Source organism: Pelobates fuscus, chromosome 11 (genome assembly GCF_036172605.1).
Source record: "Pelobates fuscus isolate aPelFus1 chromosome 11, aPelFus1.pri, whole genome shotgun sequence".
Taxonomy (NCBI): domain Eukaryota; kingdom Metazoa; phylum Chordata; class Amphibia; order Anura; family Pelobatidae; genus Pelobates; species Pelobates fuscus.
Window position 1 is genome coordinate 2,397,858 of NC_086327.1, and position 19,235 is coordinate 2,417,092.

Below are 19,235 nucleotides of genomic sequence, written 5' to 3' on the forward strand. Positions count from 1 at the left end.
AAAAGCAGAGCTGACTTAGAGGTTTTTCAATTTCCGCTGTTTAAAACTCACTTTGAATTAACTTTGAATTGTCACTTTAGTAAATAACTCTGTTAGTCTTTGCTCTGCTGAAAACACCAACAGATGTTGAGATCTCCAGGGGTGTGCCGAACGATTCAGTCCTATGATGTGCGCTAAATTCAGGCAGGACTCAGCTTGTCTCCTCCCCCGCTGAGCTAAGTATGGACACTGTCACTGGAGTACGGTGTGTCCATAAGGTCACTGTTAATGAATGAGAGGGTGGTGTATTCCAACCTTCTGGCGCTTACTGACCAATGTAAAATCTCATTGTAATAACTCACAGAAAGATGGACCAATGGAAAATCTCATTGTAATAACTCATAGAAATATAGACCAATGTAAAATATCATTGTAATAACTCACAGAAAGATAGACCAATGTAAAATCTCATTGTAATAACTCACAGAAAGATAGACCAAAGTAAAATCTAATTGTAATAACTCACAGAAAGATAGACCAAAGTAAAATCTCATTGTAATAACTCATAGAAAGATAGACCAATGTAAAATCTCATTGTAATAACTCACAGAAAGATAGACCAATGTAAAATCTCATTGTAATAACTCACAGAAAGATATACCAAAGTAAAATCTCATTGTAATAACTCACAGAAAGATATACCAAAGTAAAATCTCATTGTAATAACTCACAGAAAGATATACCAAAGTAAAATCTCATTGTAATAACTCACAGAAAGATATACCAAAGTAAAATCTCATTGTAATAACTCATAGAAATATAGACCAAAGTAAAATCTCATTGTAGTAACTCATAGAAAGATGGACCAATGGAAAATCTCATTGTAATAACTCACAGAAAGATAGACCAATGTAAAATCTCATCGTAATAACTCATAGAAAGATAGACCAATGTAAAATCTCATTGTAATAACTCACAGAAAGATAGACCAATGGAAAATCTCATTGTAGTAACTCATAGAAAGATGGACCAATGTAAAATCTCATTGTAATAACTCACAGAAAGATAGACCAATGTAAAATCTCATTGTAATAACTCATAGAAAGATAGACCAATGTAAAATCTCATTGTAATAACTCACAGAAAGATAGACCAATGTAAAATCTAATTGTAATAACTCACAGAAAGATGGACCAATGTAAAATCTAATTGTAATAACTCACAGAAAGATAGACCAAAGTAAAATCTCATTGTAATAACTCACATAAAGATGGACCAATGTAAAATCTCATTGTAATAACTCACATAAAGATGGACCAATGGAAAATCTCATTGTAATAACTCACAGAAAGATAGACCAATGTAAAATCTCATCGTAATAACTCATAGAAAGATAGACCAATGTAAAGTCTCATTGTAATAACTCACAGAAAGATAGACCAATGTAAAATCTCATTGTAATAACTCACATAAAGATGGACCAATGGAAAATCTCATTGTAGTAACTCATAGAAAGATAGACCAATGTAAAATCTAATTGTAATAACTCACAGAAAGATAGACCAATGTAAAATCTAATTGTAATAACTCACAGCAAGATGGACCAATGGAAAATCTCATCGTAATAACTCATAGAAAGATGGACCAATGGAAAATCTCATTGTAGTAACTCATAAAAAGATGGACCAATGGAAAATCTCATTGTAGTAACTCATAAAAAGATGGACCAATGTAAAATCTCATTGTAATAACTCACAGAAAGATAGACCAATGTAAAATCTCATTGTAATAACTCACATAAAGATGGACCAATGGAAAATCTCATTGTAGTAACTCATAGAAAGATAGACCAATGTAAAATCTCATTGTAATAACTCACAGAAAGATAGACCAATGTAAAATCTAATTGTAATAACTCACAGAACGATGGACAAATGGAAAATCTAATTGTAATAACTCATAGAAAGATGGACCAATGGAAAATCTAATTGTCATAACTGATAGAAAGATAGACCAATGTAAAATCTCATTGTAGTAACTCATAAAAAGATGGACCAATGTAAAATCTCATCGTAATAACTCACAGAAAGATAGACCAATGTAAAATCTCATTGTAATAACTCATAGAAAGATAGACCAATGTAAAATCTCATTGTAATAACTCATAGAAAGATAGACCAATGTAAAATCTCATTGTAATAATTCATAGAAAGATTGACCAATGTAAAATCTAATTGTAATAACTCACAGAAAGATGGACCAATGTGAAATCTCATTGTAATAACTCAGAACGATAGACCAATATAAAATCTAATTGTAATAACTCATAGAAAGATAGACCAATGTAAAATCTAATTGTAATAACTCACAGAAAGATGGACCAATGTAAAATCTCATTGTAATAACTCACAGAAAGATAGACCAATGTAAAATCTCATTGTAATAACTCAGAACGATAGACCAATGTAAAATCTCATTGTAATAACTCACAGAAAGATAGACCAATGTAAAATATCATTGTAATAACTCAGAACGATAGACCAATGTAAAATCTCATTTTAATAACTCATAGAAAGATAGACCAATGTAAAATCTCATTGTAATAACTCACAGAAAGATAGACCAATGTAAAATCTCATTGTAATAACTCAGAACGATAGACCAATGTAAAATCTCATTTTAATAACTCATAGAAAGATAGACCAATGTAAAATATCATTGTAATAACTCACAGAAAGATAGACCAATGTAAAATCTCATTGTAATAACTCAGAACGATAGACCAATGTAAAATCTCATTGTAATAACTCACAGAAAGATAGACCAATGTAAAGTCTCATTGTAATAACTCACAGAAAGATAGACCAATGTAAAGTCTCATTGTAATAACTCACAGAAAGATAGACCAATGTAAAATCTCATTGTAATAACTCACAGAAATATAGACCCATGTAAAATCTCATTGTAATAACTCAGAACGATAGACCAATGTAAAATCTCATTGTAATAACTCATAGAAAGATAGACCAATGTAAAATCTCATTGTAATAACTCACAGAAAGATATACCAATGTAAAATCTCATTGTAATAACAGGATAATGGCTGACTTCTGACTGCCATTTTCGTATTATAAAGAATGTTTCCTTTATTTTTGTCACAAGTGACATTTCTTTTTAATCAACAGCAAAAACTGTCTTAAAATTCAGAATTTGATTGAGCTTTCTATAATACTATGTAAATGAGGATGGAAAGCTTACTAATGCTGGGATTCCCCCGAGGCCTGTCTCACTGTCTCCACCACTGCTGGTTCCAGTCGTCCAGGTGATGTTCTCGTAGTTGAAGAGAACAAAAGTAGCTCTCCAATCTGTGATCAAGACAACTTGAAATGTGTTCACCTGTTGGTAAAGAATGTTACGTGTTACTGCTGATTGGATTCAGTGATACATTCTGTGTAAGAGGCACAGACCACTTTAAATATATGGTGTGTGTACCATTTCCAAAATACAATTTCACATACAGCACATGCATATAGAAATGCAACATGTTTAACTCAATAAGAAAAATTGGAACTTCAAATGTCAGCCACTGATTGTGAGGTTTGTCATGTTTAATAAATTGTATGTTTTAATCACTTGCAAAGCCCTTTGCCTGAAAGCCATCAGCAAAGTTTTCAATAAAGTTTCTTCAGTAAAATCATTTTATAATACCGATAAGTGGAAGCCTCAATATTGTATAATGGATCCTTCTATTGTTTTATTGATTGTCTACTCTTTAATGGACCATTAAAGGCACCAAGGCAACGAATTCTCGATGAAGCTTGATTGACCCCTGCAGTCGGAAACAATGTGTCCATCGCAGGGCTTAACGTACAATGCATAGTTTAGCTACAAATCAGTTTATTTTTCATTTCCAGTTTGTCTCAATTAATACATTTCTGTAGAACATTTAAACCTCATGGATCAGTTCTCTGTAATCCATGTGTGAAATATTGTGAGTACACCTGCTATTCATCGTATGGAGATTGGTTCGCAGTGCTTGCCCCTGTGGCTTGGTATGGTTTTACTATTGCTGTGCTATTCATCGTATGGAGATTGGTTCGCAGTGCTTGCCCCTGTGGCTTGGTATGGTTTTACTATTGCTGTGCTATTCATCGTATGGAGATTGGTTCGCAGTGCTTGCCCCTGTGGCTTGGTATGGTTTTACTATTGCTGTGCTATTCATCGTATGGAGATTGGTTCGCAGTGCTTGCCCCTGTGGCTTGGTATCGTTTTACTATTGCTGTGCTATTCATCGTATGGAGATTGGTTTGCAGTGCTTGCCTCTGTGGCTTGGTATGGTTTTACTATTGCTGTGCTATTCATCGTATGGAGATTGGTTCGCAGTGCTTGCCCCTGTGGCTTGGTATGGTTTTACTATTGCTGTGCTATTCATCGTATGGAGATTGGTTCGCAGTGCTTGCCCCTGTGGCTTGGTATGGTTTTACTATTGCTGTGCTATTCATCGTATGGAGATTGGTTCGCAGTGCTTGCCCCTGTGGCTTGGTATGGTTTTACTATTGCTGTGCTATTCATCGTATGGAGATTGGTTCGCAGTGCTTGCCCCTGTGGCTTGGTATGGTTTTACTATTGCTGTGCTATTCATCGTATGGAGATTGGTTCGCAGTGCTTGCCCCTGTGGCTTGGTATGGTTTTACTATTGCTGTGCTATTCATTGTGTGGAGATTGGTTCGCAGTGCTTGCCCCTGTGGCTTGGTATGGTTTTACTATTGCTGTGCTATTCATCGTATGGAGATTGGTTCGCAGTGCTTGCCCCTGTGGCTTGGTATGGTTTTACTATTGCTGTGCTATTCATCGTATGGAGATTGGTTCGCAGTGCTTGCCCCTGTGGCTTGGTATGGTTTTACTATTGCTGTGCTATTCATCGTATGGAGATTGGTTCGCAGTGCTTGCCCCTGTGGCTTGGTATGGTTTTACTATTGCTGTGCTATTCATCGTGTGGAGATTGGTTCGCAGTGCTTGCCCCTGTGGCTTGGTATGGTTTTACTATTGCTGTGCTATTCATCGTATGGAGATTGGTTCGCAGTGCTTGCCCCTGTGGCTTGGTATGGTTTTACTATTGCTGTGCTATTCATCGTATGGAGATTGGTTCGCAGTGCTTGCCCCTGTGGCTTGGTATGGTTTTACTATTGCTGTGCTATTCATCGTGTGGAGATTGGTTCGCAGTGCTTGCCCCTGTGGCTTGGTATGGTTTTACTATTGCTGTGCTATTCATTGTGTGGAGATTGGTTCGCAGTGCTTGCCCCTGTGGCTTGGTATGGTTTTACTATTGCTGTGCTATTCATCGTATGGAGATTGGTTCGCAGTGCTTGCCCCTGTGGCATGGTATGGTTTTACTATAGCTGTGCTATTCATCGTATGGAGATTGGTTCGCAGTGCTTGCCCCTGTGGCTTGGTATGGTTTTACTATTGCTGTGCTATTCATCGTGTGGAGATTGGTTCGCAGTGCTTGCCCCTGTGGCTTGGTATGGTTTTACTATTGCTGTGCTATTCATCGTATGGAGATTGGTTCGCAGTGCTTGCCCCTGTGGCTTGGTATGGTTTTACTATTGCTGTGCTATTCATTGTGTGGAGATTGGTTCGCAGTGCTTGCCCCTGTGGCTTGGTATGGTTTTACTATTGCTGTGCTATTCATCGTGTGGAGATTGGTTCGCAGTGCTTGCCCCTGTGGCTTGGTATGGTTTTACTATTGCTGTGCTATTCATTGTGTGGAGATTGGTTCGCAGTGCTTGCCCCTGTGGCTTGGTATGGTTTTACTATTGCTGTGCTATTCATTGTGTGGAGATTGGTTTGCAGTGCTTGCCCCTGTGGCTTGGTATGGTTTTACTATTGCTGTGCTATTCATCGTATGGAGATTGGTTCGCAGTGCTTGCCCCTGTGGCTTGGTATGGTTTTACTATTGCTGTGCTATTCATCGTATGGAGATTGGTTCGCAGTGCTTGCCCCTGTGGCTTGGTATGGTTTTACTATTGCTGTGCTATTCATCGTATGGAGATTGGTTTGCAGTGCTTGCCCCTGTGGCTTGGTATGGTTTTACTATTGCTGTGCTATTCATCGTATGGAGATTGGTTCGCAGTGCTTGCCCCTGTGGCTTGGTATGGTTTTACTATTGCTGTGCTATTCATCGTATGGAGATTGGTTCGCAGTGCTTGCCCCTGTGGCTTGGTATGGTTTTACTATTGCTGTGCTATTCATCGTATGGAGATTGGTTCGCAGTGCTTGCCCCTGTGGCTTGGTATGGTTTTACTATTGCTGTACACATTAATTATATTATCATGTTTATATTAAACTCCTTTTATTCTGTCTCCTTCAAATGGAAATTAGTTGCAACAACTCATCTGCATATTGTGCATTATATATATATATGTCACAACTGCTACTAGGACCGACAAACAAAATATTATTTTGATCTGTACATTTGCTTGTGCTTCTTCTTAGAGCTGATTCACACAGTACAAAGGTGTTTAGTGCTAATCTAGTGAGAGTTGGTCCAGGGCACTCTGCTCCTACTTGGGTGAAAGATCTGGGGAAAAAATAATTATTTTTAAACATGTTGACCTTTAAATGTTGACTTTAAAATGTTGCCATCACTACCAAGCCTACCAACAGCCTCTGGTGCGGCAGTCCCGATTAGTTTCTTTGGTGTCCCAAATCTTGAGCACAGGATATTAGATGTACAAAAGATAAGAAGAAGAGACAGCGCTGGTTAACCAGCAGGCAGCAACCTTTTAAAGGGAATCCCTCCAAACCCTTTTAGAACAAGAAGAGTGAACGACAAAAATAAAAGCAAGGGCTGCTTGCTCTTATTTTTGTCTTTCACTCAATATTAGATGTGCTTGAGCTGTGAAGTGGGCACTAAGACCACACAGGGAGCTCTTCAGCAGCACTTCCCGCACGTCCGTCAGTAAATGGGTAAATCTGTTCATTATTGACTTCACCTGTGACACTGACAGTCACATCACTGCCCCCCCCCCCCCCCCCATTCCCCTCTCCCCTTAACTGGCTGCAATATAAAATAGGAGCACATCCAATAAAATTAATTGGTTATATATCTACCTGCAGGGAGAAAAAAGGGGATATATTGAAACAGGCATAATATAAATAGAGCGCTCAATGCACTTGTATTTATATTATGTCTTTTTATATTTATATTATCCTTTTTATATTTATATTATGCCTTTTTATGTTTATATTATCCTTTTTATATTTATATTATGCCTTTTTATGTTTAGATTATCCTTTTTATGTTTATATTATCCTTTTTATATTTATATTATGCCTTTTTATGTTTATATTATCCTTTTTATGTTTATATTATCCTTTTTATATTTATATTATCCTTTTTATGTTTATATTATCATTTTTATATTTATATTATGTCTTTTTATATTTATATTATCCATTTTATATTTATATTATCCCTTTTTATGTTTATATTATCCTTTTTATGTTTATATTATCCTTTTTATATTTATATTATCCTTTTTATGTTTATATCATCCCTTTTTATATTTATATTATGCCTTTTTATGTTTATATTATCCCTTTTTATATTTATATTATCCCTTTTTATATTTATATTATCCTTTTTATGTTTATATTATCCTTTTTATATTTGTATTATCCTTTTTATGTTTATATTATCATTTTTATATTTATATTATGTCTTTTTATATTTATATTATCCATTTTATATTTATATTATCCCTTTTTATGTTTATATTATCCTTTTTATGTTTATATTATCCCTTTTTATATTTATATTATCCTTTTTATGTTTATATCATCCCTTTTTTTTTTTTTTTTAAATTCTTTATTTTTCGTGCAAAAGTTAATATTACAAGCTTTCATGCTTTGCCACAACAGCAGTAGCACGTACCAAGTTAAACAAGATTTTACAATTGTGGCACAGGATATAGTTGCACATTTTTTTTTTTTAAGATAGTCAAGAAGAAATAAACGTTAGGGAAAGGTAGGAGTAGATAAACATGCTAAGACATTGCTTTATAGATTTGAGTCGAGGACAAATGGTTCAGAACAGGTCTGATATGCTACCAATAGTTAATACACAGGATATGAGCAGTAATTGAACTAATGGCATGCTTAACAACATAGATTAGTAAAATGCAGGTTATATCAGACAGCGTTAGGTGTAGATAGATCCTCATTTTTTAGATTGGCCACCAGGGGGCAGCGATCCACTAAGCTTGCCGGGTAATGCTTATTTTCAGGCATAGACAGGTGCAATTGTTTGCACTGGAGTGATGAAAACGTCTGTGTTACATACATAAACGGTAGTAAAAAGTCAGTGCAAAACACAAGTATATACAATACTCTGCGGGATTTTCATTCTGTGTGGTTAGCCTCCGCTTAATTGCTGCTTCAGCTGTGCTGGGTCGGCTGGCTTCTCAGCCCTCTTTAGGTTGCTTGTGTTTCCCGCTGGGTGCTAGCTTGTGTCTGTATTTGCGATTTTCTGGTCATGTGTGAGTTCTCTGTTGTGCCTTGCTTGCATCAGCCTCGGGTACCTGAGGGAGCCTGCGTGCTGTGCCCGCTCTGTGTGAGCAAAGTGGGAGTCCAGGTAAGAACCCCTTGGTCTGCCGATTGCACGGGGAGCTGCAGCTTCAGTTGGATGTGAGCACTTTCTCCGTTTAGGAATGGGCGCGGCGGCCATTTTGGAATTTGCCGTGCGGTCCTGCTTTGATTCCCTTGCCGCTTGGATTATGAGTGCGGTCACTGCCTCTCTCCGGTGGGGTCCGGGATAACCCCCCCGGCCCACAGGGGGGGGATCAGGGCCCTTAGTAGGCGCATGAGACGACCCGCCGGACCAAGCGCGGGAGATCGGCCGTTTCTCCCGCCAGGGCCTCGCGGCAGGCCTCAATCCCGCTTGCCCAGTGGTCCGCTCTGCTGTCAGGACGGGGGCTGAGATTGGCACCGCAAGTGACTTTTTGTGTCCTCCTTGCCTTCCTGTGGTCCCCGCTCGCCAAACGGAGGCATAAAAGGGGAATTTCTGCCTGATTGTTTGTAATTTCTTTGCGGAGCCGGGGCGCCCCACATCCTTCCCGCTCGGCGGTCAGGCCCCGCCCCCCTATATCATCCCTTTTTATATTTATATTATGCCTTTTTATGTTTATATTATCCCTTTTTATATTTATATTATCCTTTTTATGTTTATATTATCCCTTTTTATATTTGTATTATCCTTTTTATATTTGTATTATCCTTTTTATATTTATATTATCCATTTTATGTTTATATTATCATTTTTATATTTATATTATGTATTTTTATATTTATATTATCCATTTTATATTTATATTATCCTTTTTATGTTTATATTATCCCTTTTTATATTTATATTATCCTTTTTATGTTTATATTATCCCTTTTTATATTTGTATTATCCTTTTTATATTTGTATTATCCTTTTTATATTTATATTATCCATTTTATGTTTATATTATCATTTTTATATTTATATTATGTATTTTTATATTTATATTATCCATTTTATATTTATATTATCCTTTTTATGTTTATATTATCCCTTTTTATATTTATATTATCCTTTTTATGTTTATATTATCCCTTTTTTAAAATTATATTATCCCTTTTCAAAATTATATTATCCTTTTTTATATTTATATTATCCCTTTTTAAATTTATATTATCCTTTTTATATTTATATTATGCATTTTTTCACTGATGATGTACACCAGTATCTAAAGAATGGAAGTACTTGAAAATACCAGCACTGGGAGAAGGTGACTTCGCCGAAACACGTCTGCTGACTGCACAGGCTCTTTAACTATTTTGTTTTGGGTAACTAACAGGTGGTGAGTGATACCAACTGTGGACTCTCCTTTGGAAGTTTCACTACCACTATACTTTTAGTACCCATTTTGTTAGTATTGTTACTTGTTTATTTGAATTCTATACAATAAATTGTTTTAAACTGAGGATCCATCATAAGTTATTTTGGAACATTTAGCCATTTGTGGCACCTTAGAGCCTATTACATAGAGCCTTGTATGGCTGTGGGTCGTGTGAGTGGAACTCCAACCCCACCTTTTATTTCTATATGTCTTTTTTACGGTTTGCACTATGTTTCTTTGCATTGTCTGCTTTTAGGCTACCTGCGGTAACCTGCGTTTTCCATCTCTAAGGATATACGTTTGTATTGATATTTTACTCCTTGGGTCACAGGTTTTTTTCCTGGCTAGTATACACACTATAATTTGCTTTATGTTTTACTGAGTGTTGGGGAATCACTTGTTTCTACTAGTTTGACACATTATTATCCCATTTTGAAGTGCCTAAAACACTTGATTGTTTCCTTTTCGTACATTAAAAATAGGTCTAGGTCAATGTGATCTTGATAATGATTGATGAAGTTAGATTTTGGTGCGGTTTGTGGTGCCAGCACTGGGTGAAGTTAGTTTTTATTGATCGGAATGTTTCTAGCTATTTCACTGGTGATGATATTGGTGACTGTAATGCACGTATCAAGTGTTTCCTGCCGGACACACAACATGTTACTCCATCAGAGACATTGAGGTCATCAGCCAGTCTAGAAGAAGAGTTCTGCTCTGGTTACATTTCTTTGCAGAGGGGGTCATTCAGTCATTGCGAGCAATCAGTTGACACGTTCATCCAATGAATGAATGGCAGGATTGGCATTGGTGTCACCAGCACTGCAGAAGCTGGATGTTGTAAGCTTCTTACATGGGAGAACTAGCATCTGGCTGGGACCCAGCTAAGAGGGCAAACCATTGTATAATGGCACTGTGACGGACCGCTGGCACTCCAACGAGTACCTCCGGCAATCGATGCTCCTAGTGCTTGCCGAGGACTCCAAGCACTCCACCAGACACCATAAGCACTGCAGACCCCACAACCAGCGATGTAGCTGCACCGGGGTCTCGCCGTCCTTCACCCACCCTGGACTCACGACCAGGATCCAGCTTCCAGTGGGCAGACCTCTCCTACTCCATAGAGTGTAGCAGGAACAAGCTCTTACAAGAGCTTATACTCAGGGGAGTATTGTGATTATAGCAATCCCCAAGAGTGTAGTTATCCCATCCCCCAAACATGAGCCAAGGCTTCAAGAAAGGGTCAAGCAGGTCTGTTTAATGTAAGCCAGTACTCACAATGTATACAATTCCTTAGGCCAGAGGCACACCCCCTGGGCCTGATGGAAAACAGGCACACAAACCAATCAGAACAATACAACAATGTCCGACACTCCCACCTACAGCAAACAAGCCCTCCCCTCTGCCTGGGATATAATTAAAGCAGCTAATACAATAACCTAATCATCTACAGGCAGAAAAACCACACATATTCCCCAAAGTCCAAAAAACACCTCAAAACACAACATATTCCACATGTACAGCCCTGGATAGCCCTGATCTGGGCGAACAACATATCCAAAAATCACCCAGATCGGAGCTGGGGTTCAAGAAATTCTTGGAAGTCACATTTGACCGACTGCACGCACATTTTGAGGCCCAAAACAGTTCCAGAGAATTTGACTGGTCTATCTCCAAGGTTAAGTTCTGTTCAATAAGACGAACAGAAACCGTTCATGCAAATGTCAATGTTAAAGTGCCGTTCGTATTGTCGAACAGCGTTCGACCCCAGTCGAAGTGTTGAAGTCTGGAGAAGGTACAGTTCAGTGGTGTTTGTGCCGTCATGTGTCTGATTTGAGTTCCATGAACTCGACGACCAAACACCGCTGAACGCGTTCGACTGAATTAAAATGGCCACCGCCATGTGTTCATTTGTAGAATGGTGGCCACTTTGACTACTTCGGCACTTTGGCTGTTATCCGAAGTGCCACTTCAAAGTTGTAGAACTGCTCCAATATAATTTAAAGGGGCAGAAAGTGTATTTAAAGATCCAATAAGCCCAAATAGAGCTTTTAAAGGGCAATACATCCCAGGGGCCATAGTCAAAGGGCAAGAGGCTGGCAAGCAGGCCTCTCCAAGTACAAGTGGTGAGGTGTAGCAGTACTTACCCTTTCCAGGGGCCGGCCGGGGTCCTCTGTTCGAGCCGCGCGCGGTCCTGCTGCTGCACGAGCCGCGCGCGGCTCATCCGACGGCTGTATCAGGAAGGCGGGCAGTGACCGCAAGAAGCAGTCACGTGTCCTGCCTGACTCTAAGAGCGCGCCGCGGGTCTCGGGCGCGCTCCTAAAGGGACAGTGGGAGCCTAAATTGGCAAAGGTCTCCCATTGGCCCCTGTCATGCCACACTCCCCATACACTTACCTTTTTGGGGCGTGGATATGACAGGGGCCAATCAAAATAGATGCTTAGGTATATATACTCACCTTCTTCCCTTAGTTCCTTGCCCTATCGTGGTTTCTGTTACAGTTCCCTTTAGCGCTTGTTTTGTTCAGTTGTGTTCCTTCCTATTGACCTTGGCTTTGTTTCTGACTACGTTATCTCTTTATCCTTATCTGTTCTGTTTGCCGGCTTGCTGTTTACTGTGTACCAGACCCCGGCTAGTCCTAGTTTACGCTGTCTCTTTGTGCCCTTGACCTCGGATTGTTCCTGACTCTGTCTCCTCTCATATACGCCGAGTCCGGCCATTCTAAGGTCTGGTAGACGTATCTCTCCTCTGTCTTGTCTTCTGTTGAATTGAATCCTGCATGTTGGGGTATATTACCGTTACATGAGGTTACTTTCACCACAGGCACCAGGATACTTCTACCATCATAACTACAACAGCAGGATATTGGTAATGATGTTTGGAGTAACCATTTCAGCTTATTACCTTATTTTCTAGAAGAACATATTATGGAAGTACACTTAGTTTATCAGCAGTAAAGGAGTAGCAATATTTTCTTGAATTATTATTCCAAAGTATCATATTTTTTACAGTTATTCTTTTAGTAAAATGTACTGATTAATAGACGGTTACAGTCATCGGAATATGTACCTTGTCAGACTCTGATCCAGAATAGGCCACTTTGTCCCATGTTGCCACAAATACCCATTGTGCAGAGAAATCCAAGAGGTGGAAGTAAGATTTCACGTCATTCGTTGCCTGTTCCAGAAGCCGGCTATCTGTACTTTCACGGTAATATATGTTACCTGCTCTTGTATTATCCACATCTGACCAAAACGGTGCAGCAAAAGCAACCCCTTTAAGGAAGGGAAGATCTACAGGTGTGTATTCAACAAACGGCTCATCAAATGACAACACACCATTATTGTCCACCTGTTGAATTAAAGTAAAGGATCACGAATCAAATCTATGCAGTCTTTTTCCATAATAAAAAGTGAAGTAGAATTAATTAAACTAATCATGGGGATCTACAATAATGACAGCATTTAGTATTAATTCCCTGCTCAACAGTTTTGTTTGAAAAAACACATTATTATTCAAGCTTTGTGACAGTAAGACTTAAAATCTACTTTTGTATACTTACATAAAGAGAAGAATAGTAAGTTCCGAAGACAGGTATCGCACTCGAAGGAGTTATTGGTGGAGAAAACCCATCATCACGTTCTTGACTGACCTGATCAATTTCTGGCCCAAAAGGATAGAGATGATCTGAGGATTGGAAATAAATGGTGTAGTTCACAGTTTGAAAGTGATATGCCATTAGTTTCTATGGTTATTACTCCAATTGTAGAAATTTGACCCAGAAATTACCATTTTAATATAATTCTTTCTATTCGTGATATTTTTTTTTTCTATATTTTTTTTTTTTATCAGGTCTTCCTTCTCATGTTTATCTTTTGAGCTACCACTTATCCCTGGAGTTCTATTCCTCCCTTAGCCTCATGTCTTAAAAAAAAACTTACAATTCATCTAATTACAACCAGCCTACACCTTCCAAATGTTGACACTGTTATCAAACTATTTCATATTCAGTTTTCACAGGCTATGATTGCCTTCCAAGTCCAAATATGATGAACTGAACCTGCCCCCAAAGACTCCTTCTATCATAATTACTACAATAAAATATGGTGGATATGGTATTTGGAGTGACCCTTTAAATCTTGCATTCATTACTTAACAAAACACCAATTACAAAGATACAAATTAGTAGAGGTAGAATTGATACTAACATTTAGCATGGAAAGTGCTAGATATTAGATCGCAACAGATAAAATTAAATATTTAAAAGTGCTCTTTTTAAAAATATCTTAAGAAAATTAAACCACATAAAAGATGCAAAGATACAACCTCCGTGGCTGTGCCATTTATGGATATGTATTTGCACTGTGCAAAGAGGAATTAGTGAAATTGTTTTCATTGAACTGTAAAACAAATTGAGCGTTAGACATGTGCAATTTGTTTTCGTCCGAATTAAAATTCGGCCGAATTTCGGCAATTCGGACATTTGGATGCTGCCGAATTTCCGAGGTGCCAACCGAATTGCTGAAGTGCTGAATTGCCGAAGTCCCAAATAGCTGAAGTTCCAAATTTCATAGGTGACGAACCGAACCAAAATGCCGAAGTGGCAAATTTCGTAAGTGCCGAAGTGCTTCGGATTTCTGAAAAGTGGCAAAAAAGAAGTGAGGCGGAAAATTAAGGGAATGATGACAGGAATCGAACCCTACCCCTAACCCTAGCCCAAACCCTACCCCTAACCCTGCCCCTAAACCTAGCCTAACCCTAGGCCTATCCCTGCATCTAACCCTACCCCTAAAAAAACCCTAGCTCTAACCCTAACCTAACCCTACCCCTAATCTTACACCTAAACCTAACCTTACCCCTAACCCTAACCAAACCCGTAACCCTACCCGTAACCCTACCCTAACCTTACCCCTAACCTTACCCCTAACCCTACCCCTAACCCTACCCCTAACCTTACTCCTAACCCTACACCTAACCCTACCCCTAACTCTAACCCTAACCATACCCCTAACCCTAACTTAAGCCTAACCCTACCCCTAACCCTATGCCTAACTCTTAGGTCAGGGCTAGGGTTATGGGTATGGTTAGGGTTAGAGGTAGGGTTAGAGTTAGGGGTAGGGTTAGGGGTTAGGGTTATGGTAGGGGAGGGGTTAGGGGTAGGGTTAGGGAATTGCCAAACTCTCGAATTCCCGAAGTGTAGAATTCCCGAAGTGCTGAAGTCCCAAATTTCCAAAGTCCCGAATTTCGGAAGTACCGAACCGAAGTGCCGAATTGTCGAAGTCCCGAATTTCAGAAGTGCCGAACCAAAGTGCCGAAGTCCCAAATTGCCGAAGTCCCAAATCGAACCAAATTTTTTTGCCCATGCACATTCTAATTGAGCATGTAATATAACATATAAACACACACAAAAAAATAACTACCTTTTATTGGGGGAACAGTTGTTGTTATTGGAGGAACAGTTGTGGTTGTTGGAGGAACAGTTGTGGTTGTTGGAGGAACAGTTGTGGTTGTTGGAGGAACAGTTGTGGCTGTTGGAGGAACTGTTGTGGTTGATGGGGGAACCGTTGTGGTTGTTTGGGGAACAGTTGTGGATGTTGGAGGATTAGTTGTTTCAATAGTTGTAGTGGTTGGAGGAACAATTGTGATTGTTGTAGTAACATTTGTAGTGGTGAGAGGAACAGTTGTTTCTATAGTTGTAGTGGTGGGAGGAACAGTTGTTTCTACAGTTGTGGTTGTTTGAGAAATAGTGGTTTCTGCAGTTGTAGTGGTTGAAGGAACAGTTGTTTCTATATGTGTAGTGGTTGAAGCAAAAGTTATAGTATTGGGAGGAACAGTTGTTTCTATTGTTGTGGTGGTTAGAAGAACAGCTGTGGTTGTTGAAGGAACAGTTGTTTCTACAGTTGTAGTGGTGAGAGGAACAGTTGTTCCTATAATTGTAGTTGTTGGAGGAACAGTTGTTTCTACAGTTGTAGTGGTTTGGAAAACAGTTGTTGGAGGAACAGTTGAGGTTGTTGGAGGAACAGTTGTAGTGGTTGGAGGAACAGTTGTTTCTACAGTTGTGGTTGATAGAGGAACATTTGTGGTTGTTGCAGGAGCAGTTGTGGTTGTTGGAGAAGCAGTGTTGTCTACAGTTGTAGTGGTGGGATTAATAGTTGTTCCTATAATTGTAGTGGTTGGAGAAACAGTTGTTTCTACAATTGTAGTGATTGGAAGAACAGTTGCGGTTGTTGGAAGAAAAGTTGTAGTGGTGGGAGGAACAGTTGTTTCTACAGTTGTGATTGTTGGAGGAACAGTGGTTTCAACAGTTGTGGTTGTTTGAGAAAGAGTTGTTTCTATAGCTGTAGTGGTTAGAGCAACAGTTGTTTCTATAGTTGTAGTGGTGGGAGGAACTGTCGTTTCTGCAGTTGTGGTTGTTTGAGGAACAGTGGTTTCTATAGTTGTTGTTATTGGAATAACTGTTGTTTCTACAGTTATAGTGGTAGGAGGAACAGTTGTGGTTGTTGGAGGAACAGTGGTTTCTATAGCCGTAGTGGTGGGAGGAACAGTTGTTTCTACAGTTGTGGTTCTTTGAAGAACAGTTGTTTCTATAGTTGTTGTTATTGGAGCAACAGTTGTTTCTACAGTTGTAGTGGTTGGAGGAACAGTTGTTGTTGTTGGAGGAACAGTGGTTTCTACAGTTGTGGTTATTGGAGAAACGGTTGTTTCCTCAGTTGAAGTTGTTGGAGGAACAGTTGTTTCTATAGTTGTAGATGTTGGAGCAACAGTTGTGGTTATTAGAGGAACACTGGTTTCTACAGTTGTGGTTGTTGGAGGAACGGTTGTTTCCTCAGTTGGGGTTGTGGGAGGAACAGTTGTTTCTATAGTTGTAGTGGTGGGAGGAACAGTTGTTTCTGCAATTGTGGTTGCTTGAAGAACAGTTGTTTGTATAGCTGTAGTGGTGGGTGGAACAGTTGTTTCTACAGTTGTGGTTGTTTGAGGAACAGTTGTTTCTATAGTTGTAGTGGTGTGAGGAACAGTTGTTTCTGTAGTTGTAGTTGTTGGAGCAACAGTTATGGTTGTTAGAGGAACAGTTGTTTCTTCAGATGTGGTTGTTGGAGGAATGGTTGTTTCCTCAGTTGTGGTTGTTGGAGGAAAAGTTGTTTCTATAGTTGTAGTGGTGGTAGGAACAGTTGTTTCTATAGTTGTGGTTCTTGGAGGAACAGTGGTTTCAACAGTTGTGGTTGTTGGAGAAACAGTGGTTTCTATAGCTCTAGTGGTTGGAGTAACAGTTGTGGTTGTTAGAGGAACAGTTGTTTCTATAGTTGTAGTGGTGGGAGGAACAGTTGTTTCTGCAGTTGTGGTTGTTTGAGGAATAGTGGTTTCTATAGTTGTTGTTATTGGAGGAACTGTTGTTTCTACAGTTGTAGTGGTTGGAGGAACAGTTGTGGTTGTTGGAGGAACAGGGGTTTCTATAGTTGTTGTTATTGGAGGAACTGTTATTTCTACAGTTGTAGTGGTTGGAGGAACAGTTGTGGTTGTTAGAGGAACAGTGGTTTCTACAGTTGTGGTTATTTGAGGAACAGTTGTTTCTACAACTGTAGCAGTTGTAAGAACAGTTGCTGTTGGAGAAACAGTTGAGGTTGTTGGAGGAGCAGGTGGCTGGGCAAGAGCTGTTGTTGTAGTAGCATTTGGAGTTATATCTATCGTGGTTGTAGTAGTCGCTAAAGTCGTGGTAGTTGTACAAACACCTGAAATAGTAAAAAGATAATTGTGGCATTTAACAAAAAATAGAAACATTGAATTCCTCTTTTGGAAAAATGTATCTCAAACCAAAACGTTGTTTATGTTCATGAGACAGTGAGCTGCTATTACTGTAACCTCAATGATTGATTTTGTTATATGTAAACTACAAAAAACAACATTTATCGTCACATAATATATGGATATATTGTTGGTAAATATGTGACTTACGGAGTGATAGCGCGAGTATCGTGATGAGATACATCTCTGGAATGTCAATGGGACTCTCACCATTGAAGCAAGTCCTGCTCTACCTGAAACAGGGAAGTAATATGTTAGACTGTATAGTGAGCATTATATAAATATAGAAATATTGATTAACCCCTTCCTTTCCAGCCTGATGTATATCCAAGCGCTACAAGGGAATTAGCGGAGGAAATCGGTTGGGTTACCTGGGGATCCACAGGTAACCCAACCGATTTCCTCCGCTAATTCCCTTCCTTCAGCCGCTCAGGAACCCTTACAACAACCAGGCATCCATTTCCCTCCCAGTAACTGGATGACACACAGTCCTGAAGGTAAAACAATGACTGACTGTTTATTTCTTCACATCTTGGAGACCCCCTACATGGGGTCTCCAACACAAAACAACAGGGGTTTCACTCCCAAGAAGCTGAGAGGGGAGGATGAGAGAGGGACACAGCAGCCCATGCATCCTGAGCTGGCAGCATCTCTGTGTCCACGTCCTGCTGTGACAGGAAAAGGGAGGCGGAAGAGGGAGAGGCACAGAGCAATACACTTTACTAAACTCTACTTTACAGAGCTGCTCCTTCCCTTCCCCCCTTTGTTGACCAACAGCTGCATATACAGGCACAATACATGAAAGGCATAAAAATACATGGGAAAACACACATAATATAAAGAGGGAAATTCACGAACAAGCAGTGGGCATGGTCAGGGCCGCCATCTGGGGGTGACAACCATAACGGTTGTCATGGGCCTGGCGGTCCTGGGGGGCCCGGACTGCTTTGGTAGTCCAGGGCCCCACAATTACTCTCTGCACCTATATATAGCGATGATCGCTATATGTAGGTGCAGCCGCGGGCCCACCCGGCTTCCTATACTTGCAGAGTGGGCCCAGTGGACTGCATCTGTACTTTACAGCATTTCCCTCGCTCTAACTCCCGAGAGACATGCGGCCGTTAGAGCGTGGCCATGGATTACCATGGCCACGCTCCACGAGGCGTGCACACCACATCTTGCGGGAAATGCTGTAAAGTACAGATGCAGTCCGCTGGGCCGCCTCTGCAAGTATAGGGAGCCGGGGGCCCCACAATGCCACCGGACCACCAGGGATCATGGAATCTTCCCCTCCTCCCTGAACCAGGTAAGAAACAGGGAGGGGGGAATTACAGTTATTACATTATGTGCATACACTAGTAAACTCACACACACACTGCATCCACTACACTAACACGCGCTGCATCCACTACACTGACACTTACTGCATCCACTACACTGACACTCACTCTGCATTCATTACACTAACACACACTCTGCATTCACTACACTAACACACACTGCATCCACTACACGAACATACACTGCATC

At 39.7% G+C, this 19,235-nt stretch overlaps 1 protein-coding gene across 1 annotated transcript in view; it reads right to left on the bottom strand.

Annotated features, from left to right (window-relative positions):
* LOC134577678 (mucin-2-like) overlaps positions 1–17,938 on the bottom strand; it is an 84,563-nt gene extending 66,625 nt beyond the window's left edge. The window contains exons 1-5 of the mRNA XM_063436539.1: positions 17,856–17,938; positions 15,326–17,632; positions 13,468–13,592; positions 12,975–13,256; positions 3,238–3,375 (exon numbers count right to left, since the gene is read on the bottom strand). Of these exons, the coding sequence (XP_063292609.1) occupies positions 3,238–3,375; positions 12,975–13,256; positions 13,468–13,592; positions 15,326–17,632; positions 17,856–17,889 (2,886 nt within the window). The 5' untranslated portion in view covers positions 17,890–17,938. The remainder of the gene's footprint in view (positions 1–3,237; positions 3,376–12,974; positions 13,257–13,467; positions 13,593–15,325; positions 17,633–17,855) is intronic.
* Between the last annotated feature and the right edge of the window lie 1,297 nt (positions 17,939–19,235).